The sequence below is a fragment of the Taurulus bubalis genome (genome assembly GCF_910589615.1).
Source record: "Taurulus bubalis genome assembly, chromosome: 14".
NCBI classification, from domain to species: Eukaryota; Metazoa; Chordata; class Actinopteri; order Perciformes; family Cottidae; genus Taurulus; species Taurulus bubalis.
The window spans coordinates 12,732,755-12,756,331 of record NC_136602.1 but is presented as its reverse complement, the minus strand read 5'-3'; the positions used below and the strand labels follow the sequence as shown (position 1 = coordinate 12,756,331).

At 42.5% G+C, this 23,577-nt stretch overlaps 1 protein-coding gene across 1 annotated transcript; it reads left to right on the top strand.

Moving 5' to 3' along the window:
* Positions 1 to 2,669: 2,669 nt before the first annotated feature.
* Positions 2,670 to 22,751, top strand: stox1 (storkhead box 1; the record flags this gene model as incomplete). Its single annotated transcript, XM_079229365.1, has 4 exons — positions 2,670 to 3,000; positions 18,384 to 18,536; positions 19,217 to 21,917; positions 22,598 to 22,751. 4 exons carry the CDS (start codon positions 2,670 to 2,672, stop codon positions 22,749 to 22,751), a joined length of 3,339 nt encoding a protein of 1,112 aa, XP_079085491.1.
* Positions 22,752 to 23,577: the final 826 nt, after the last annotated feature.

The following is a 23,577-nucleotide window of genomic DNA, read 5'->3' as shown; positions in this document are numbered from 1 at the left end:
ACACATGTAAGACCAATACAAAATTACGGTTTTATTGATTCAGAAGTTAAACCGTATCCCTACTGGCTCGTGTGCAGGAATTCTGCTGTGGTTAAGGGATGATTTGGATCATATGTATTCTTGGCATGGAGGTAAGGGAAGCCTTCTGGGGGTGTTTCAGCCAGAAAATGTCCTGAGGGTCGAGAGCTTATGGCAGGACCAGATGTTTTTGTTTCTATGTCGAGACTTAAACTTTAGATTCAGGATTGTGGTTCATTGACATTATCATATTCAAATATACACTGCGATCACGTCAAGGTCGTTGGCCCTTCAGAGACACCCGATACTACGTTTAAATTGCTTCATGCTCAGCAAGAGGAGATATACGTATGCTAATTGGAAATCAGGGGCCGGAGTGCAGGATTTCATATAATTATGGTAACTTGTTGAACTTCTTGATAATCAGTCCCACCAGCAGACTAAACATTTAGAAGAAAGAGCCCTCAGATTTGAAATGCGGGACGGGCCGGTGGTTCAAGTCCCATTGTCCATGTTCATATTAAACAAAGTGTGTGCCAATATTTTTATCTGGAGGAAGTAAACGTTATCAGACGATGGGAGCATTTCTGTAAACTTCCATGTAAGGCAAACAATGTTAAAAATGTTTTTGTGTGTTTGCATGTGTATAATACTACATATACCACAATTCACTGTTTTGTAAGATAAATCTCCAAAGCAAAAAAAAGTGTAAAGCTTTCATTGTAATTAAGGTGATCCCTTTTGCAAGCAGTTTCCCATTTTATTTTCTATATCTATATCTTTTGTTCTTATGCTCTATGGGTTTAAGGTGCAGACTATAATCACAACGTCTATTGTTTGAGTCTGGCAGGGGACTTTTCTTGCACCCCCCTTCTCTCTCTACTCATTTCCTGTCAGCTCTCTATACTGTCCACTCACCAATAAAATAAAACGCTCCAAAACCGAAAGAACCATTTCTCGTTAATGCACGAAGCACCGCGAGTATCTGTGTGGAGGCTAGTGAGGATAAATTAGCTGGAAAGGTGAGAGTGAAAAAGCCACTCAAAGCTGATAAATAATTAATCTGCATCCTTGTGTGTAAGTGCAAGATAAATAAAACTAAAATAAATATTCTGTACCAGCTTGAATCTGATGTTTACCATTAGTGAATTGCACGGTTCCAGTTTATGGAAATATCAATTTGAACACATTCACCCCAAATTCAGCCTGACAGATTAAGAATGTTTGGCAACTTTGGGATCTCCCCTTGAATTGAATTAAAGTCCTGTGGGTTTTAAGAAAGTTTGGCTGCAGAGCAGCCAAACTTTCGTCTGTAACGATCGTAAAACTGACAATGTTTCAAATGATTATCAAAAGCGTTAAAAATCCCAAGCCACAAAGAATTTCTTCAACTCAAAAAACGTAAGTCTTTTATCCCACACAGAACCTTTTCTCTTTTGCCCTCTAACTTCACTCGACTCAGCTTCCCCCTCGGATGGACTGCACATAATTCATCCTGTGTAGGCTGAGGTGATGTATTCTTTTCACGTTCAGAGGAAGCTCAATATCCTGTTCCTGCATGGGCTCTAATACCACACTGAGGCAGACTGGCCCCCGGCCTCTCAGGGGCCTGAGTGCTCCTGAAACTAAAGCCACAGGCTCCCTGAGACTGTGATATATGAGGTGTCTGTCTGTGCTTCGGTCTCAGCCTGGTACAGTGTCAGTAAAAGCCGGGACTAATGGGGTCCCTCTTTTAAGAGCACAGGGGGGGACTGGTTCTCATTTAAGTGGATCAAGAACGTTTATTGAACACCATTTTCTATTTTCTCATCGTTGTGAAATGAAATATTTTAACGTTTCAAATTTCTCATGAGTTCCCTTTTTACAACACAAAGCCATTGGCTCTGGCGTCTATGTTAGATGATTGATGTGTGGCAGCAACTCGCCAGAAGGAGAGTGAAGGAAATAAACATATTTAATTAATTAATTCAAAATCACTCACCAAAAGTTACTTTCAAGCTTTGCTGTCATCTCAGTCAACTCGGGTCTCCTTTGATGGTGCTTCATGTATTACATTTTCTGTGCAGGAAGTATTTTACAAGCCCTCCATGTTTCTGGTCCTAATTTAGACCTTTACTCTTTTTATGGACAAGATTTGTTGCTGTGTTGCAACTTGCAGACCACTTTTCCTGGATATCATTAAATTCGTTTTTTAGAAACATACCTTTTAGTTTGGTGAGAACTTTATGGGAAATTATCAAAGCAATAAGCAAAAAACAACACAAACACAAAATAAGGACATTCACAAATCAAAAAAATTGGCGAAACAGCACCTGTCCGGCAGAGCCCTGTATCACACAAACACACGCACGCACACACACGCACACGCACACACGCCGGTGAGACGGGAGGTCTGGTCTACCTGTGTGACCCAGCAGCAGGCGCTCCTCCTCTCTGCCGCCGTCACTGGTTTCCCTGGGAGCCGAGAGAAACCAGTCGGACGTCCACTGCGCCTCCGGTTCACTCGCTGCAGGATTCAGACGCTCGCCGGAGGAATGCGCGGCAAAACACGGCGTTTAATTGTTTTTTGAAAGAGAAGAAGTCTCTGTTTACAAGTGCATTGTCATTTCTAGCATGGTAGCTTCCCTCGGGAGCCGGTAAAGGCGTTAGAGATGTCTCACCAGCCGCGGCTCGTCCAGCTCTCCGCCGCGTCGCTCGCCGTAGTCTTCGGTCCGGACGAGGAGAGCTTGCGCGCCGGTGGAGGGAAATTCAATGCCGACACTACGAGTGGACAGGAGGTTTTTACGGACTTTAAGGCGCAGAATTTGCGCAGCTCCTGGAATAAGAGACTCGTTAAGGCCATAGCTGAAGTGCACTTTCAGGGATGGATGGAAAACTTGGTGCTTTTTATTCAAGGGAATGCGAACAACTTGGAGGTGCTGAGAGAAGCGTGGATGCGCAGAGCTCTGAGGTCACCAAAGGGATTTATCATTAAAGCTGTCGGTATGTAACATCAATCCTGTCAATGAACTCTCATCAAAGATAATAGAATATGAAGCAAACACTGCTCGCAATACAACTGTCTATGCATCTGGAGTCCCGAAAGTTACCAGAAACGATCCTATCCAAATACATGCAAAGAGCAGTATTACAGGTGGAAATAAAAACACCAAGGTGAACAGCTCCCTCAGTCATGCATGCACATAGTGTGTTTTTTCTTTTAGGGGACGCTGTAGAGTCACACAACCAGTAACAGTTGTTTACCACACAGAGAGCAATGTGTGAAAGCCATAAACATTGAACAACATGGCTCTGGCAGGCTTTAACACCTTTCCTCCTCCTCTGGATTTTCAGACCCTTTTTTTCAGAGATTTCAAGACTCGCCTATAAACTCTGTTCAGTCTGATGTCACAAGTATTAACCCAAGGGTTGTCCTGTTCATGGTGTCAACAGTAGTTACGTTTTAGTGTCTGATCTCTAACTCAAGGTCTGGACAATTATGACCCCCATTGAGTCACTTGTTTCTTAGATGTTGCAATGTGCAGAGGCATAACAAAATGAATTCTATATATATTTTTTCTTCCTATGTACCTGACCCACCTGATTTTTCTACATTCTCCTCATGCAAAACTCCTTGCGGCATAATTTGAAAAGACCACATTTTGATGTGATGAGCAGTGTCAACCCCACAGGTGTTTATTAACTGGGAGATGATATTCCTTAAATCTCTCATATCTCTCTCAATGGTCTAATATGGGTTTGAGAGGATTGCACTACTAATCGGCCTCCCATTGTTGTCGACACCAACACTTGTTAAAGCTCTGTGTAAACCATATCGTTACTTATAATTGCCCCCCTTCTTTGGGCTCTCCTCCTCATATGTATTTTAAAGCAGCATATAGCTGCACAGAAACTGTGAATGGAAACATTTTACCACTCCAAAAATAGTAGTAGAGGGAGGATTTCCAAATGCTGGGAGCATAGTTGAGCTGCAGCAGGTTCCTTTTGGATATTGAAACATGGTCCCAGCAACACACCCATTGGCTCCCCATTTGGTCCAGTTGTCCAGGGTCTGTCTTTCCAATAATGAGTATCTGGGTTTGAGTATTACTTTGTCTGGATTTCGCCCTCTACCTGCTGACTTTGTGTCAATATGTCAGCTCTGCCAGATTGAGCAGTGCACGGACAAGTAAAGGGAGGAATGTGATGTGAAGGGGAGGAGGAGACCACACAGGGGGAGACCCGGGAGGGCGTGAAGCGCCAGAGAAGGGGGAGGTGAAGGCCGACATGCCATCCTGCCATGAGACGGTTTCACAAACAAACACCATATGAGCTCAAGGTGATGCTGAGCTTATTGCAATGTCAGCACAAAGTTGCACACAGACATGCATGAGCTCACAGTCGGATGCAAAGCGGGCGTTGACACCCCAAAAGACTCCTCGTGTTTGAGCTTCACACCAGAAACTTGTAAGCAAACACGTCGGTGTGTGGACATGTTACCTCCTACTCCTCCTTAACAAATCCTAAGCCTCACACCGCAGCAATTTGTATGGAAATTAGCGTTGGCAGGCTGTCAGAGTCTGCTTTACTGCCTTCTCCCGGAGAATTGGTCAGCAGTGAATCACTGTGCGACTGGCTGCCGAGCACCGCTGCTTCTCTGTTACCCAGGATTAATGTCCCTTCGTTTCATGGTCAGTGAGGGACTGTGGAAGTCAGACTCCTAGATTGATATCAGGCATGGAATTGAGGCCTTGACATTGTCCTGATATAAATATGCCAGGAAGAAAACAGAAATGCTGTGAATTATAGGCTATAGTGAATTTCTAACAGGCCTCTTTCCTTTCCCAGGTCAGAGCAAGGTTGAGATGTGACCTTACTGACGTGAGGTGGTTCTTTAAAGGGAAGTCAAGGAGCTAGTATAGAAGATGTTTAGCTAAAATGAACCAGATGTAGTCTAAGTTTGTTTTAAATAGAGAGAGACATAGATATAACAAAAAACTACCAGGCAAACCGACACAATAAGCTTTGACTTCCTCATTGTTCCTGTCTGGTTATCAGTGCTAATCGCCTGAGTGAAGACAGATTGTTCTGTGGGCTGACCGGCCACCTCCGGGCCTCTGTTGAAGGGAGAAAATGCAGAAAAGGAGGTGTGAGGGAGGAGGGGAGGGGTGATGGAGGGAGGGGATGGTAGTGAGGGTATGCTGAGGTAAACAGACAGGGTGAGGAGTTAGTATGAACAGGCTTTGCTGTTATCCTTGTGGGAATGGGCCCCACTGGTACTGGTGTTGAGCTTTCCACTTCAACTCATGGACGTGTTTCTCATTCTTTACACAAAATTATCTCTTCATCCATTTTCTTTCTTTGAACAGCTGTTCACAGAATGATACTGGCGTTTCACTCCTTTTTTACTGCTTCTACAGAATAAGAATACCAACAGAAATAAACCTACAAGGTTGAGTTCTATAAAATCCTAAACTTATTCAGTTAAGATGGTTTACGTGTTGCAATAATCATAATTTTGCCTTAAAGGAATTGTTATATGTTTAGGGAATTGTGCTTGTTCACTATCTTGTTGATTGTTACAAGATTTCTAACCAGTCTCATGCCTAAGTGTTGGAGTTGAGATGAAAATGTTAATTAGTTCAATTTAGCGGTGCTGGTGCTATTTTTTTTAGAGCAAGGAAGGCTGCGCCAAAAGACTCAATGCGTATCCAGACTCTCCCGTTGAAACCAGAGGTTTCATAATGACTGTTAGCTGGTTCTGCATTATTTATTCCTGCTGTTGTCGCTGGAGCAGGATGAGCTGAAACATTTATATGCAGTCAGCCAGTGGTGTAATGAGGTGTCCTCTATCCTCATACATTAAGCCACGTAAACTAGCCTTGTCCTCTTTGACATGGACAAGTCTCTCACTTTCGCCAAGGAAAACACTTTTTTTTCCCTCTTCCTCTGTGTATTTTAGCAGAACTAAGGCACGACTATGCTGCACTTTTTAAGCAACGTGTTCTTTTTTAAATGGTATGTTTGATTTAACCTGCCATACTATGAGGTGGTGAAGCATTCCTGAAATGCTTCATTTACTCTTGAGATCATTTCCTGCAGCCTCATTTTTGCTCTTTATTTCTCACTTGAAAGTGTTTTTTTATTTTCACACAGGGGGTGTCTTCTTTCATGAGGGTATTTTGTCAAAGTCTCAAACTGCTCCACTAATGGTCATAAATCTTCCAGATGTTACCTTATTAACCATGACACCCCCTTGCCAGCTTTAAATGGCCCACCCTGTCCTAACTAAGCAGCACAGGTCAAAGGTTGCAACCTCCTTACTAACAAGCACCTTTGAGGTCAGCAGCTTCAGAGCGTTTGTTAGAAGGCCAACAAACATCAACACAGTATCCAGGTGTTCTCCCCTCACTGGTCCGTCCAGCTTCTGTTAGTGGTTTCAGTGCTTCCAAACTTTCTTTGTCTGACTTGTCATTTTTCAACAGGAACTGGATGCTATTTAACACTGTTGATGATATAAAAGTGTGTGTTTTTTGTCATTTCATACTAATTGTCAATGTTTAGGTTGATCTGGTAAAGTTGGTATACTATCAATACCAGTGGCAAGAGCTGGTATTTTTTCAAAATGTTTAACTATTTAAATTGTTTATGAATGACTTTTAGCAAACTATTTCATCTGTTCATTAAGAACTTGTAACATTGTCAGTCCAATGTATCCAATACGTTTAGCTAATGCAACTTATTTGAACATCTCTGCTCACTTGCCAACAGTTGTAATGCACTTTTCTTATTGGTACTTGGTAAATGACAGAGGAATAGCATACCATTTGTAATAATATTCAGTGTTTTATTTTCCTATCCTTTTTAATTATGGATATATTTTATTAAGTCACAATTTCTGTATTCTAATTGAGATAGTTGAACTTTCCCCTGGCAGCTGTATGAGTGCCCTCTGGGGTACATTACCGTCTAAGCTGCTCTCAATAATAATAATAATAATGGTTAAAGATAATCACTCTCCAGCTCCCTCGACTCTAATAGTATGACATTAAGCTGTTACACAAAATATATGCTGCTGTTTTTCAGGCTCAAAATGATGAAGAGTCTGTATTATGACAGCGATTGGTTCAATTCTTTCCCACAAGAACAGTGGTGAAATGTTCTTGGAAACCATAAACCAAATCAGCTACGATACCCAACACACTGTTGAGGTCCTTTTGTCTTGTTGTTGGTTGGTAGATCAAAGAACATCTAATTTAATTTATACTATAATAATAATAATACTTTTATTTTATGTAGCGCTTTTCAAAATACTCAAAGAGGCTTTACATAGACAAACAGAACAAAACAAAAAATAGAAAGACAAAGGAGATAACAAAACAAATAAACAGAACATTATAACATACTATGAACATTACAACATACTAAATCAAAGTTGACTGGAGATTAATTAAATTGTAACATGAAAGGTTTTGACTTAATGTAATGGAGAGAAAATCAGCCTCTGTGACTTGTGCAACTTTGTTGAAGTTTTAAATTGCTTTTCAAATTGCAATGTTGGTATAAGTTAATTATTCTGCAGTGGTATAATACAACAATCACTCAAACTTAGTGTGCCAGTGCCAAGAGTATGTATGTATCTGCATTAATCTAGAAAGTCTTTCTATTTCCTGCCCTATGAGGACACCTTGACCTCTAGTCTCAGGCGTCCACAACGCCCACATGTGTGCGCGCATGCCTCTCGGCACATCATTTGTTAGCTACATCCTTTCCCAATCGAGCAGGAAGCTCCCCCCCGGTGTGAATCAGGCATATCGGCCTCTTTATCGACCCAGATTTTGGGCTCACCCGTAGCGGTGGTGTGGAGCGACGCCAAAAACAACAGTCGAGGAGTTCCTCTGTATCCCTCAGCTTATACACCATGTCAGCGGCCGCTTGAGTTTCCCTTGTGGGATTTATCATCATTCACTCTCTGGTCAGACAAATGGGTCGACACAGAAGTAAGGCCATGTTGCATTACATTTGGTATTTCTATTACTCTTCAGTTTCCTGACAGGATGTTTTCTTTGCTTCATTTAGCCTTGATAAATGCAATGGTATGCTAACATAGGGTCTGTGATAGCAAAGTGCTGTGTTATTGTAGTTCAGGAGTGGAATATACGTTCAACGAGCTGCGTGCTGACCAGTTGCCGGGCATTAAAAAGCGATGGATCATATGGTAGACACTGGACAGGAGCTCTGCTCTAAATACTGAGATAACAAACACAGGAATCTGCAGCACCTTTAGCTCAGTTAAATAAGAGGAAATGGGTTTCATCTGCAACCAATGAGTGTGGAACTGCTGGAACCCCTCTGTGAGTGTGTGTGTGTGTGTGTGTGTGTGTGTGTGTGTGTGTGTGTGTGTGTGTGTGTGTGTGTGTGTGTGTGTGTGTGTGTGTGAGTGTGTGTGAGTGTGTGTGTGTGTGTGTGTGTGTGTGTGTGTGTGTGTGTGTGTGTGTGTGAGTGTGAGTGTGAGTGTGAGTGTGTGTGTGTGTGTGTGTGTGTGTGGGGCAGGGTGTCATTGGGGAAAAGGCACATGGGTGAAGTGGGGTGAAAATACCTGGTTCTTAAATAAGACGAAACAGGAAAATAGAGGCGCCTGCATATTTCTCTGCTGAGTGAAATGAGTGCTGAGTGAAATGCTCGAGCACAGATTACTTTGTATCATAACTAAAGTGCAGTTGTGTGCGTAATGCATACAGTGCAGGTGTTACTAGTTAACAGTATAGTGAACAAGACGTGGCCTAATATTGAACCTGAGGGGAAAACGTCTGTCCACACAGGGACTGAATACAGGTACATGTTTCATACCCTTATCAGTCAGCAAGAAACCAGCAACGCATCACTGAATCAGAGCCAAAACCTCTGATCAACATCAGGGAATCATTAACTGAATCACTTTCTAGTAGAGGGTCAGCAAACAGAACAACATTGTGTTGTTTGTTTCGGTATTTTGGAGATGGGTAGATAGTTATCAATAGGACTCAGCAGAACATCTGGCCAAATCACATGTTTTTCTCTTTGTCTAAATAAAACAGATCATGTATGCACTGGATCTGTTATCTGATTATTAACCATAGAATTTAAATAATTTCCATATGGTGAATTTTCTTTTCTAAACAAAAATCTCTATTTTACCTCTCATTACTTTGATTATCATACATATCAAATCAGTTTGAAGTCCTCCATCGTGGTCATGGTCCATTATCATCTGTGATAAAATAACATTGAAATGCATTTTGGTAAAACAGTCTGCATTAATCTATAACTAATTAATCAAGATCACCCATAACAATGAATTATGTTTTTAAAGAGGGAACAACCAGAATACTCGGTAGCCAAGAGAGCCCAACTAATATGAATATTTAGCTTTTAAACTCAAATTAAAACATTAAAAAAATACAATTAGCTATGTTTTTGTACAAAAGCCCTATTGCTCTAAATGAACTGTTCAGAGTCAGAAAATGTAACACTTGGGAAGTCTTGCAAGATACTTTTTATACAATGCACTCAAAATCAGGATATCAAAACTCTGTGGAAATATGTTTTACCATTTGTCTTTAATCTTTCTGCAAGTCCCATACCACTGGTCTCTGGAGAATCCCTAAAACTGAGCGTCTGCTATTAAGATGAAGTGTTAGGCTCAGCCTCAAACCCATTAGATCTGGGCTGGACTCAAGCTGAGATGAAGTAGTTACTTAGGAGTACGAGCACGAGAGGAGGCAGAGGATTTGGATATAGTTTATATACAGAAATGTGAAAAACATGGACGTTAAAGAACAAAGGAAGGGTGACGTGGTCCACGTTTGAAGGGCTTGGACTCTCCAGACGTCTGGCAGAACCGGCACTGGCAACCTTGGGTTAATGTTCGTGTTCCCGAAAGCAGACAAGAGCCAGATATGTCGGGGTGTGATCCATCAAGTCTGAAGAGGGATGACGTAGAAAGAACAAAAGTGTTGTGCTTTAAACCCTGTCTCCTGCACAACCCTGTGTTGGCATCTTGTTACACAGAGTTCTTTGGGCTGTGCTATAAAAAACAGGCCTGTTGCTGGTCTGCTGTTAAACACCTGCTCAGGTGTATTTCCTCTTTCACAACAACATGATAACAGGGTTGTTGCACACTAGTTCAGGACCAGGTCCTTTAATTGTTTCGGCATGAGCTGCTATTCAAATTGTTCTTACTGTGAATCAGATGGTAAGAACATTATTTAATGTCATTACAGCTGCATGGCTGTGGTGAGCAGCTATGTGAGCGTAAATGTTTAAAGCTCTGCGAATGCCGGTTTGTGAAGCTTAGTCATAGCCTGTTTATGCCGTCTTGCCAACATACGTTAAATGTCAAAGGGTTGGTTTGGCAAAGTGAGTCCCAAAGCTCTAGCTGGATTATAGAGACCAGTATTACTCCTGCTGCTGGTTCTTCCTTTTCTTTTGCTTTGTATTGCATGTGGCAGGTCGCTGCCACAGTAAAGGTTTCTATGGTGATGCGAGTCAACACAAAGCGTGTCTGTGTTTCTCCTCATTGCTCAAAGTTTTAGCTCATGAACTCTTTAGTCACGGTGTTTTGACATCCGGTTCACTTTAGATGTAGCTTTCAAAAGTTAGTGTTCATACCCCGACAACTCGGCCTATTAGGTGAAATGATGCCGAAGGTTCTCTAGATTGTAGTTAATCTAAACCAACAAAGACATTTTCTCAAACACTGATTGCAAAGAGGGCACAGTCCAAATGCTCCTCTTTTCCTCAATGCTTCACTTAATATTTAAAAACAAGTACTTTGAGATACTGAACTGCCACTGCAGCATTTATAGGAAAGTCATGTCCAGTAATTAAATGGTACCAAATATGTTCATTGTAAACATTTCAATATCATGTTGATGGCCATAAAGTGTTTGTCCAGTGTGTTCAGAGTGGAAGGACAGGAAAGGGCAGCGTTGTTAGACTGGGCGAGGTTTGGTTGTTGGGACATTCGGACTGTGATTGCTTTCTGAAGGGATCTTTTCACTCAGTTTATTGGGCCATTTAACTGCAACGCCCACATCTGTGTCTTCTATGGGAGTGAGAGACACAAACTCGTAAAGCACTTTTTAAAAGTGTGATGCACGCACACACACGCACACACACGCACACAGACACAAGAAGGGGAGGGTGGTGTCGCAGAGGCCTGTTAGGCCAAGAAACCCGAAACAAAGCAAAGTGGTCGTGGGACTGGGAGGCAGTCACAACATAAATTACAGTTGGCATCTCTTCCCATTACTCTCAATCTGACTGTATGAATGTTTGACATTGTCTCACCAGAGACTTAACTGTAAATTCACTGAAGCGCGTTCCTCACAAGGTCTCAGTCGATGGGAGACGGGGGGGATTTTGCAGTTTGGGCAGGCCTCAAGTTCATGTTGAATGCCATGCAGTATGTCCTTAATGAGGGAGAGAGAAGATTAGCCTGTTTGCTTTCTGAGGCTTTAAGATTAGACGATACCAGGATGAGATAAGATGGTGTGTGCCTCAGAGTGTGTGTTTCCAGAAAGGCCATGGAGTGGGGGATTGTGGCAACAAGTCTGATGTTTCAGTTAGATTTTCACCTGTGATAGCATGAAGGTTTTACAACCTTCTTTCTTGCTTTGGGGTCTGGTCTCCCATCAAGCCATGAATATAGTTTAAATCCTGCCTGTCAGAATATGGAGATGCAGGGAATGATCTTCCCACTCAGAGCAGCAGGGTGCAGCTCATGGAAGGTCTACAGTATGTTCTGTATGGTGTGGCGTGTTCGTATTTTCTTCCAAGAGACTGGAGGTAATGCAATCACGTATGAAATAGGACTCATGCGGACCGGCTCACAACGGAGCCATGTGAACACATGTGGCATTGATCAGTGTCAGCAGCCAAAGGGATCTCAGTGGGGATCGAAGAGAGAAGGTCTCTGTCAATCATCTCCACAATCTGAGCAGTCAACTTCAGGCATTTTTCATTTTCATCCCCAAGGCAGAAACTTATTCTCACATGTTCATGACATTGGAAGAATTGCATGTTTTTTAGTCTACATGGAGCAGAACGCATAGTGTAGGCTTTGTCACTTTAACATAACATTTTGATGTTATGGTGAATGCCATTAAAGTAGAATTTCAGACTTGTTATATACCGTTGCAATGCTGTCTTTTAATCAAAATTGACATGTAAAGCATGCATAAAGTCATTGGTTCTCACTCAGATACGTTGGATTGAAGTTGGAGGCCATGGCCTGACATATGGGATAAGACATAATATAAAACATATTATTTATACTTTATTCATGTGATGATTCAAATATAACAACCCTGAATGGAAAAAAATAGTCTTTGCCTAAACTGTTTTCCTCTCTGTGTTTTAATGCATGGGTCACAAGGAATGTCTTTACTGCAGCAGTTTAGTATTGTGCTCCTATAACATTTGGGGATGTGCAAGAAACAATCTGTGCAGCAGAGGCTGAGGAATTCTGACTTTTAGTCCCAAGTGTGGGTTAAGCTCCATAAACACCAGATCCTATCATGCAATTGCATCTTTCTTTACAGCTGTTAGGTTGTGCTCGACGTGTGTTTGACGTGCTGTCGACGACGCGTTCCCACTAGGACCTTATTTCAGAAAGAATATAACGTAGTCAACATCGAGAGACAAATACTTATTTTTTTATTACAGATGTGATGTCAACATAAAATCTCCTTTTAGAAGTCAAGAAATTCACAGTTTGTTGCATCATTTAGTTTTGTGTGCTGCTGCTCAGTGAACTACATCTCTTTTGTCGCATATTATACGTGCCCAACACTAGCTAGCTAGGAAACCTAGCTACAGTTACGCGCCTAAATGTAACGTTAATTCACTTGATGTGCTTTATCCAGCGACTTCTGGTCTTTTTATCAGGAAGCAAAAAATACCTGTTGTTCCCATGATGACTGTTTTCAGTCTAATACTTCAACAGTTTTATGACAGACTGACAATGCAAACAGGATAACAAATGAATTTTTCGGTGTTACCTACCGTACCCATTTTTCCCCAAGTAAGATCCCATGGGGGTCCACCAAAAGGGGAGTGACTTTGCTTCTCTATAAAGAGGGGGAGACGCAATATTGTTTATATATATAAAGGTGCATATCCTCCTGTTCTCCTGCAGAGCCACAGAAGACGTTAGTAGGACTAAATGTGATGAGTGAACATCTCGTGGAATGCCCCTTTAAGTGGTTACATTTTAAATTGCTTTACAACAAGTCTTGTCTCCTGTTCGACTGCCGAGTTTCGCTCCCTCTTCCTTGTGTCACAGGGTTTAGTTGCCATGGCACCCAGCAGGGTATTCATGCTGTCTATGACAATGAGTGGGATGTCGGCGGCCCGGTCTTAGATTACAGGGAAACACAGGTCTGCTCCCCCCGGAGAGAAGACAAGTACAACGGTGAGCGGTCACGCCTGCTAATGTTAGACTCAGTAAACACTAAATCTCTGCCGGGCCCATCCTCACATTGTACAAATACACTGCTGGAGGTGTTTTTTCTTCTTCTTCTGTCTACATCGTCCGTCTCACTTTTCTTTGCTCAGTGCTGCTACGATACCATACTTCATTGAAGGGCATGTGAGGAGCATGCTGTTGCTTTAACCTATTTCTGGTTTTAACTCCATTTAGAGTATAAGTCACGTTAGCAGGTGTCCGACAGGATATCCCGATCTGAACCAGGACACAGTCAGAGAGGATAACACTCTGTTTACCAAAACTGCATCTGTGCAAAGATATCTAGGAAGTCACTTTAGAGAGGCAGTGGTTACCTAATTGATTCCCTGTGATTAGTTATCTACTGCCCCTCCTCTGACCCTATCATGTCCTTGCCGTCCTCTTGACTGTTGACGGTGGTTATAAGCAGTTGCTGTGTGGACAGCCTGCCAGACATTCCTATAGGAAGTGAACAACAATGAGTAGCTAAGTCAGCAGCACTAATTCACTGCCCAGGGAGACTGCTATTGAGATATCCGCTCTGAGGTTTAGTCAGATTAACGTCTTCTGTCGGAGCCGGGGGATACCAGATGGCTTGTTTTTTACAGTCCCACCGTGTGCCATAGGATCAGTTTTACAAAGAAAGACCCCCATCTGTGAGACTCATGAGCCTAAGTGAGCTCACTGTGCCGATAATTGTTTTTTTACTGACTTTGCTTGACATAGTCCTGACTGAGGATAAAACTTTTTCAACTTAAGTAAAACGCTGATTGAGTAGCAGCTTGATTAGTCAATCTCCTGTGAATTGCACAGGTTCCCTCAACAAAAACCCAAATGGCATTTTGGATGATTGCAGAAAATACACTCTGAGGCAAACAAACGTTTATGACACTTATACGTTTTGTTCAGAACGATTATCTTCACAAATTAACACCACTTTAGTGATTGTTGAAGTGCAAATGCAATCGGCAGAAGTAAAAAGCTAACGTTAGGCAATAAACAAACTACACCTGGTTTTATTGCGTTTAGTAGCCTTATTTAGCCACTTGTTAGCAACTGTATATTTTAATGCAAAATCTTAGTAGTAGAGTATTTACTGACTTATTTGATATAGTCGAACAAAACGTAAAATCTCATAAACTTGTTTAACCACAGACCATATTTCAGGCATCTCACCAAAAACCCAGTCAAAATAACTACATTGACTACGAGACGAGGGAACCTCAAGTGCAAAACTTATTTCCGAGTTTTAGGACTCATTGGGACTTTTTACTTAATTGTGCAGGTAAAGATTCCAGTGTATTTGCCCCTCCTCTCTCCTAACTAGATTTATTGTGATTGTCTGTTTCATGTCAAAGAACTGATAACCGATGACCGTTGATAACAAATGTTTATTACAGTTAGTCTATTACAGCTACAACCTTTTTATCCTATTTAAATTATTACATAGTCTATTATTATGCAGCTCTGATTCAGCTACTTTTTGTGAGTCAGTCTGGAAACACTGTGCGTGCTGCACCAAAGAAATGCTTTACGTGTTTGGTAAGTATGTGTTCCGTCATGCTTTACCATGGCAGATATTTGATCAGTTGTTTGTTTCCCTTGCCGTGGACATAAGTGGTTCAAGTGTGAGGGTTGTAAATGTTTAGTTTACGTCAAGGGTGAGCTTGGCAGTGTTTTCGTTGAATGCCCTGGGGTTGATGGGAGAATCACTCACAGTCCCACACTCCACATGTTTAAGCTTAATTCACACGTGGATACACAAAGTGTTGTTGTCAGCACTACTAGAAACTTGAAGTTGCATGAGGAAATCAAAAACAAGTTAGAGTCCTAACTGGCTAAATAGTCTTCAAGTTACGGGTGTTGCATTTGTTTTACTTGTGCTTGCACTAAGGTTAATTAAATACTCTTGATGGTAAATAAAATACAACAGGTGAGGACTTTTTGTGTCTTCTCCCTTCTTTCACCCAGTATGCTCCTTACATTATTTAGGTGTAGCTGATTAACCAAAACCAATTTTCCAGTCCCGTGGGTAAGGTTATGTCCATGCCCCTGTGTCCGCTCTTCATATGAAGGGAGTTTGTGTTAACTCAACCCAGATGCTAATCATTCATCAGCAAGGAGATCTGGTTTGTTTTGGTGCTTTCATTGAACTCACTTCTCATTAGTAAACATCACTCTTTGTGTTCTGTATGTAGTATGTTTTGTAGAGATTTAGTGTCAGTATTTTGGAAAATAAATACCTTTTCTTAAAGGCAAACTGTTCTCTTTCACATTATCGCTCGTTCGTAATGCGTTCCTAGGGATCCCACTGTTGATGCTCAGCAACAAAACCCCATTCTTATCCTAACCATAACATCAACCATATCTAATCTTAACCTAAACACAAACATGTTGACTAAAACTAACCACCTAAAGGCTTATATTTGACAATAAACATTTCTAATGTTGTGCCGAAACAAAATCTTCCAGGTTGTGCAGGCCAGTAAAATCTCCTTTTATCGGAGATTTTGTTTCTTTCCTTTCAGTGATGCAGGTTGAACGGAAGAAGTCAGTTGTCACTTGTAGGTCAAGGAACTCTGTTCAATAAAGAAAATATACATCTCCCTATACTTGTGCTATTAGTTCCTCTTTTCTTCTGACCAAAATAACTGTAACTGAACTGTTTTAAAGCCCACGTTCAGTTTTGATGTTCTATCCTGTTATTGCACTACTATCTTAACCCTCCTGCTCTCTACACCAGGCCTGGCCAACCCGCGGCTCCCGAGCCGCATGCAGTTCTTTGCCTGGTTTCATGCGGCTCTTGCGTTCATGTCGAAGTTTGTGTTTTTTTTGTTTTTTTTTAATCTTTTTATTGATTTTGCAAATACTTTAGACCACTGGTGTCGAAATCAAGGCGCGATGGCTTGAAAGCCATGAAATCGCGGACCCGTTTTCAGTCATTCGCGGACCCGTTTTCAGTCTTTCGCGGACACGTTTTCAGTCTTTCGCGGACACGTTTTCAGTCTTTCGCGGACACGTTTTCAGTCTTTCGTGGACACGTTTTCAGTCTTTCGCGGACACGTTTTCAGTCCGTCAGGACGGTCATTTTACATGGGCAAAAAAATAAAAAATCCTGTGCTTTTATTTTGAAGAGATTTTTTAATGCGGCAGAGTGCAATGTATTCAATTTCAGTCATATTGATGTCATGTGTTGTAACTCTGTTACGTTGTTCATTCTGGTCACATGACATCTATTGCTTCTGTCCATCCGGGGAGAGGGATCATCCTCTGTTGCTCTCCTGAAGGGTTCTTCCTGTTTTCCCTGTGAAATGTTTTTTACTATCTTTATTTGGGGAGTTTTTCCTGATCTGATGTGAGGTCCCGGGACAGGATGTTATTTGTACAGATTGCACATTTTAATTTGTGATTTTGGGCTATATAAAATAAACTGAATTGAATTGAATATTCACACACTCCTCAATGCTGCGTTCACAACACACTTTACTTGCGTGAGTTTACACATCGGACTATTTGTGATAGTTTGCTTCATTCCCAACCTTTTTTTTGTTATGTTCAAAAAGGCTGAAGTTATAACATTATTATGTGTGTTGTATTACCTTGTATCCTTAAGAAGCACTTTTGAGTTTTTAATTGAGTGTGAAAGGGAATATTTCTGTTTGGCATTCTGTGATACTATCTCAGGTTCAAACCTAGGTGCCATATTTTCATTAAATCAAATTGAGAAGTTGAAAATGTTCCTCGCTTTGGTCGCGGCTTGTCATTCAGGGTGATGGTGGGTCCTGCAGCCAGATCAGTTAAACCACTGCCCCAGACCACATGCATGTTCTTAGAGTTATGTCCTTCTCAACTGTGACAAAAAAGCTTTGAACAAAGTTAATATAATAACGTGTGTTTAATCTTTGACTTTGTTATTTTCATCTGTTTTAAGTTTGATCTTTGATAGAGTAATGTTGGTTTCTTAACCCTAAATTAAATGAATTTATGTCGTAGTAACAGAGACATTTTAATTTTTGGCTCACGGGGGGGGGGGGGCTCTTTGCAGTAACACAGTAAAAAATGTGGCTCTTAGTCTCTGACTGGTTGGCCACCCCTGCTCTACACTATAGGCTTTACACACACACACACACACACACACACACACACACACACACACACACACACACACACACACACACACACACACACACACACAAAATGCTCAAAAGAACGGCATGTTGTTTCAATTATGTTTCTCCATGTGTGAAACTCCAGTGATTGTTTTTGATACTGAAATGAAATGTTTCTCAAATGTCTGGTTTTCTTTAAAAGCCGCTTTAGTTTTATGATTTGAAAACCTTGTGGCTTTAATAGACTCCAACAGTTTGCATTTCAGAGGAATCCTATCAGTCTGCACAGTGTGCAGATTGGTGGGATTTGGATGTGGAGGATACAAATACATAATCATTCATACTATTTTTATAGCTATAAGACAAATGTTTCCAAGACTGCCCGTGTCATTTTTTTCTCGCCTCTCTCACTTTCAGTAACATGTTTATCTAAGGGCACTTTCTAGACGTGTAGGGCCGTATGATATGGGGGGCAGGATATCTGATCTGCCCAGCAGTTAGACCTGTGGTCATTTCTGTGGGAGTAATGGAATTTCGTGGTCGGTCCCAGTCCTGATGGAATTTTCAAAGCAGTCAGGCATGGTTCATATAACTCGCATAAATAGACCACATCGGTCATGATTTAGAAGGCGGTTAGGAGAGGATAGCAACTTCAGTGCTTTGAGTTGTTTTCACTAGCAGCACAAGTCAGAGAGAGACCTCTCAAACCCAGGTGTGTTTATGTATGTCTACTGCAGCAGGCCCACCTGTTTCACTCAATAATCTGCTGGTGTGTGTGTTTCTTTCAGGTGACCTGTCCCCGGTGCAGATGTCCCCTGTCCCCCAGTCCCAGTTTATTCCTTTGGCTGAGGTGTTGTGCTCAGTCATCTCAGATATGAACTCCTCTCAAATCATCGTTAACCAGGAAGCACTTATCAATTACATGAGCAAAGCCCACCCAGGTAATGCATAAAATATCGCCTCAGCTTGCTTGTTCAAGGGATGGTTAGACATTTTGGTGAATGCGCTGTAAGGGTATTCACTCTTATATCTGTCTGTTAACTATCGCCATCAGCTGGTTCGCTTAGATAAGCAAAAAGACTGTAGACAGACAAGGAGGGTTCAAATATCATCGTCATAACATTGGGCTACAACACATGTGCTGATGCACAATCATAGAACATGAGGATGATTTATTTAGTTTACTAAGGCGTCTGCAGTTAGGGTGTCATAGTAGTCCAGATGTACAATTCTCCAGTTATTGAAAAGACCATTTCATGAGTCCTTCAAATAACCCTTTGTAAAACTCCAACGTCTCCATTTTTATACCTTGGCAAGATATATTGTGTTGAATTGTGATCTTAGAGGTGCTTTTTGGATTTTGTCACTATAGGACAGAGCTACACTAGTTTCCCCATGACCAGTCTTTTTCTTAAACTAAGCTAAACAGCTCCCGGCTGTATGTTCATATTTAATGGATAGACATGAGAGTGGCATCAATCTTTTTATCTAACTCTCCCCCAGAAAGTGATTTAACATCTTTTCCAAAATGTCAAACGTTTGCTTGATGGTGTTATTAGATACAATTTGTCCCTTTGCCTGTTTTTTGTCCTTAACACTCTTTTCTCTTTTGATGTCTCAGGGATAACCATCCCGACTCAGGACATCCTCTACAATGCTCTAGGCAATCTGATCAAGGACCGCAAAATTTACCATACAGGCGAGGGCTACTTCATCGTCACGCCTCAGACCTATTTCATCACCAACACCATGGTCCGGGAGAAGAGCTGGTGGACTTCTGGTTCAGCAGACGACCCTCCCTCCCCCCCTCCCATCACTTACCTGTTGAGCAACGATGCTTGTGTTGTAAGCACTCAAACGCAGCCGGTGGCTCACTGCAAGTCTTGCAGCTGCTTTAGCCCTCTGCAAACATCCACCAATATCGCCTCCACTGCTGTAACAGCCACCGTCCCGCCCTCCACGGTCCCCGACCAGCATTCTGTCTCTTTCTCCGTAAGTGAATGCACAGGCAAGAGCTTGAAGTGGCCCCGACCGTTAGATCCCAAACCCACTGTTCAGCATCAGTCCACCTCCACAGCTGCAGATTGTCATGCAAGTGAGATCAGCAAAACTACAGCCACTACTAATGCCACTGGCCGCAAAGAAAAAGACAACAAACCGGGGAGGAAGTTTGGTCTTAGTTTGTTCCGTAGGAATGGAGGTAAGAAGGAGAAACCAAAGAAGGAGTACACATCATTCTCAGCCCAGTTCCCTCCAGAGGAGTGGCCAGTAAGAGATGAGGAGGACATGAACAACTTACCCCGTGACCTGGAGCATGCCATCATCAAACGCATCAACCCCGAACTGACTGTGGACAACTTGACACGTCACACGGTCTTAATGAAGAAGCTGGAGGAGAGAAAGGAAAGAGGGGTAGATAGAGTGTTGGACAGAGGTCTGGATAAAGACGATAAGGGAGTAGACAAGGGCATGTCTACTGAGATCCTAGCTAAACCCAGGCATCATCACTCCGCTAAGGCCGGGAAAAGATCTGCTCAGAAGGCCTCTCGCAGCAAAAGGAGGGCCCATTCCTCCAGAGAGAAGCAGAAGGAAAAGGAGAAAGAGAAGGTTAAGAGTAAGGCTCCCATATGTGCGGATGATTATCCAGAGGGGGAGGATTTGATCCCTTCTCGGCTCAGAGTGGAAATCCCTCTTGATGAACAAGATCAAGTGGAAGAAGGTGGAGCTGTTGAGGGGAAATCTCTTTATAAGAAACGCATTGAAAACCCTTTCCAGACTCATCAAATCAAAGAAGCTGAGCCAATTATTCCTCCCACCATAAACAAGGAGCATAGAAGGCGAGAGGTGAAAGAGGGAAAGGTTTCGGGGCCAGGGAGGAAGGATCAAATGTCTCACCGCTCCAAATCGTGGGACCCCCATCGGGCCAAAGTGATCGCAGCAGATGGAGAGCATGCAGGTAAATCCCGTACATCTGAGGACAGGTACAACTGTGTACACGAGAGAGACCTTACTGCTGATCATTTGCTCCAAGCAGACATAAACATCAACAGTGAGCTGCCTCTGGACTACAGCTCAGCCTACCCACAGAGCAGTACGCTTCGGATAGACGACAAGATCCGACATCAGAGGGAGGGAAACAGCAAGGAGAGCTGGGAGAGAGAAGGCGAAGATGGGCATTTTAAGGAGGCAGAATACAACGGTGTACCAGACCACAGCCAAGCTATAGATGACAGTCTTTCTAATATCCAACAATACTCCAATAATAAGGCCATCCTCCCTACCCATTCTTATGAGACTGTCATAAACCACTCGTATGACCCAACTCTGCCCTGGCCCAAGCCTTCTTTACAGCAGAAACACCCCCTCAGACTCTCCAACCCACAACGGGGTGATACTCAGAGGCCAGAGCTCTCTTCACACCAGCCGGCCTGTGATACTACAGCCACCCAGGAACCACGGGACATAAGACCCGTCACTATTAGCAAAAGAGAACAGAGGACCATGAGCCAAGGAGAAAGGCCAGAACTGATAGCTGACAGCCCTCCCTTAATAACAGACACTGACGGCTTCATAGAAGATGACTATCGGCTCTATCAGAGAGCAGAAGAGCTGGAGGATGAGGATGCCTGCAGCTCCTTGTGTCTGAATGAGGAGGAGATCACTGATGCGGCAAATGCGTACCGTACAGGTGTAGCGGACTACCGTGGCCGCCATTTGGTTTACCGTGACCATGAATCTGATTTGCAATATCTAGGGCCCCGCAGTCACTATTATAACTCCAACTTTCACCAACCACAAGTCACTTCGATACAAGATTCAAGGGACAGCAGTGTCACAGATCTCATGCCCCCACCAACCCAGAGGGAAGCCTCCATCAGCCCCACCAGACCTGGAGAGACCAGCTCGAGACTCCATCGTCGCCGTCAGAGAACCAGATCGCCAGGGGCCCAAAGTGAATCCAGCCCCAGACAAGGCACATTGATCCAGGGGGAGAGACGCCACGAGGTCAACCCTGATGTGGATTGTCCCGAACCGTCTGAAGTCGCAGACGGCAGCATCTTTGACTACTGCCAGACCAGCGAGATAGATTCAGACACAGAGACTGTTCGTAAATCGGCTGATGAGGGCGACGGTGAATCTGCTCACTGGGCAGCTGACGTGGAGGTAGTGCAGGCAGATGAGCTTGATGAGACGGGTGTTCCTCAGACCCAGAGGGGCGTTCTGAGCGTGCCCAGTGGAGCCAAAGGGGCAGAGATTGGGGAAGCGGTGGAAATAGGAGAGAACCAGAGCATCACAGGGGACAGTGGTATAGATTCTCCTCGGTGAGTGCCTCTCTTTAAAGTTGTTCACATTAGCTGCAATATGATACTGTGATATTGTGTTTCCATTTCATTATAGCTTACTTTGAGACCAGGGGTATATTTTTAAAGCCATTGAACTTACTGAACGTTAGACAGGTAACACAGACTGAGAATGATGAAAAGGTTTTATGAAGAGACAAAAGGTCCTAATCCTGCAGCTCAGATCCACATTCTCTTCAGGCCAGTGTTTTTATCCGTTTTCACCTTAAGCTCTGGTCTTATCTCTCCGACTGTGAGACCATACCAGACTCAATCCCACAACATTCTGGAGGACCTTTAGAGACAGGCAAAATAAACACTGTACGGAGGTTAGTTAACCTCTGGGTTACATGTCTGTGATTGGCCTTACTCCCAATTTGTGTTTTTCCCTTTAAAGTAAGCTGAACAAACACCTTGTGGCCAATTATAGCATCCAGTATTTGGACAGGAGGGAGTCATTTTGATAATTATGTGTAATTGCTGTGCAGCACTTAAATTCTCATGTTATAATCAAAGAGGAAGAAAAGACTTCTTTTCTGACACTGAACTCGCTGTGCCCCTTGATATGTGTGTGGACACATGGAGAGCATGAACACATCACCTAATTCAAATAGCATATTTATGGAAGATATCAACCTCATGCCCTCCTTTTCTCCCTACAGGACGCGTGTCAGTCTGGCCTCCAGTAACACTGTCATTCTGGAGGGTCTCAAGAGAAGAGGCTTTTTACAAAACTTGGAGAAACTGCATTCAAAGAGCAGCGCCATTCGGCCGCAGAGCGCACTGCTCCAGCTAACTCCTGTCATGAACGTATAGCAGGCTGCCGAAGTGTTTTGTGGCAGCCGACAGATCTCTTCACAGAGCTCAGTGGGAAAAGGCAAAAACCAAGAGCTGGACTCTCCAGTTCTATGCAACTGCATGGTCAGAAACATATCCAATAAGGAAGGTTCGCACTTTGTTGCCGACCTCCATATATTGATTCCTATTAAAAACAGGGGTCTGTGTACAGATGTATAGTGTATATATACATATTTTTTTTGTAAATAATACGAAAGGTAATACACTATGATTTATTCATTCACTGACTTTGTGTATATGTCGTTAAATGCAAAGTGTATTGACAGCATCTTTTTGGGATGTAAATGTAGTTTTCCTTCTCTACATGCCTCATTAGTTAAAATGTTCAAAGCAACATTGGCATCTCCTAGTTTCCTTTTTTGTCTTGTCATATAGCAATTATCACAAATAAAATTGTATGTCCACTAAGGTTTTCTTTCGTGTCATATTATTGCTCCCTATGAAACATTTACTATCAACAGATAGTTGGGAAATTAAGCCCGGGACGATTACACCACCTTAAAGAAAACATGATAAAGTGCTTTCCGTAGTGTAAATATCAGTGACGTGACCCAGAAATCGCTGCACCGAACGGGCTGAGAAACTCCCAATTGGGAGAGTTACAGTGAAGGTGAAGGAATGTAAACCAGTGTAGTATAGTGTAGTTAGTTATGGTGTTACAGTTTACAGGCCATTCCCAAGAGCTTTCCCCATATAGATCACATTACACCTTTAACATTTCTGCTCCGACTGGATCCGTATTGGTCAAATTCCAGTTTGAGATTTAAGGAAGGATAAGAGTCCT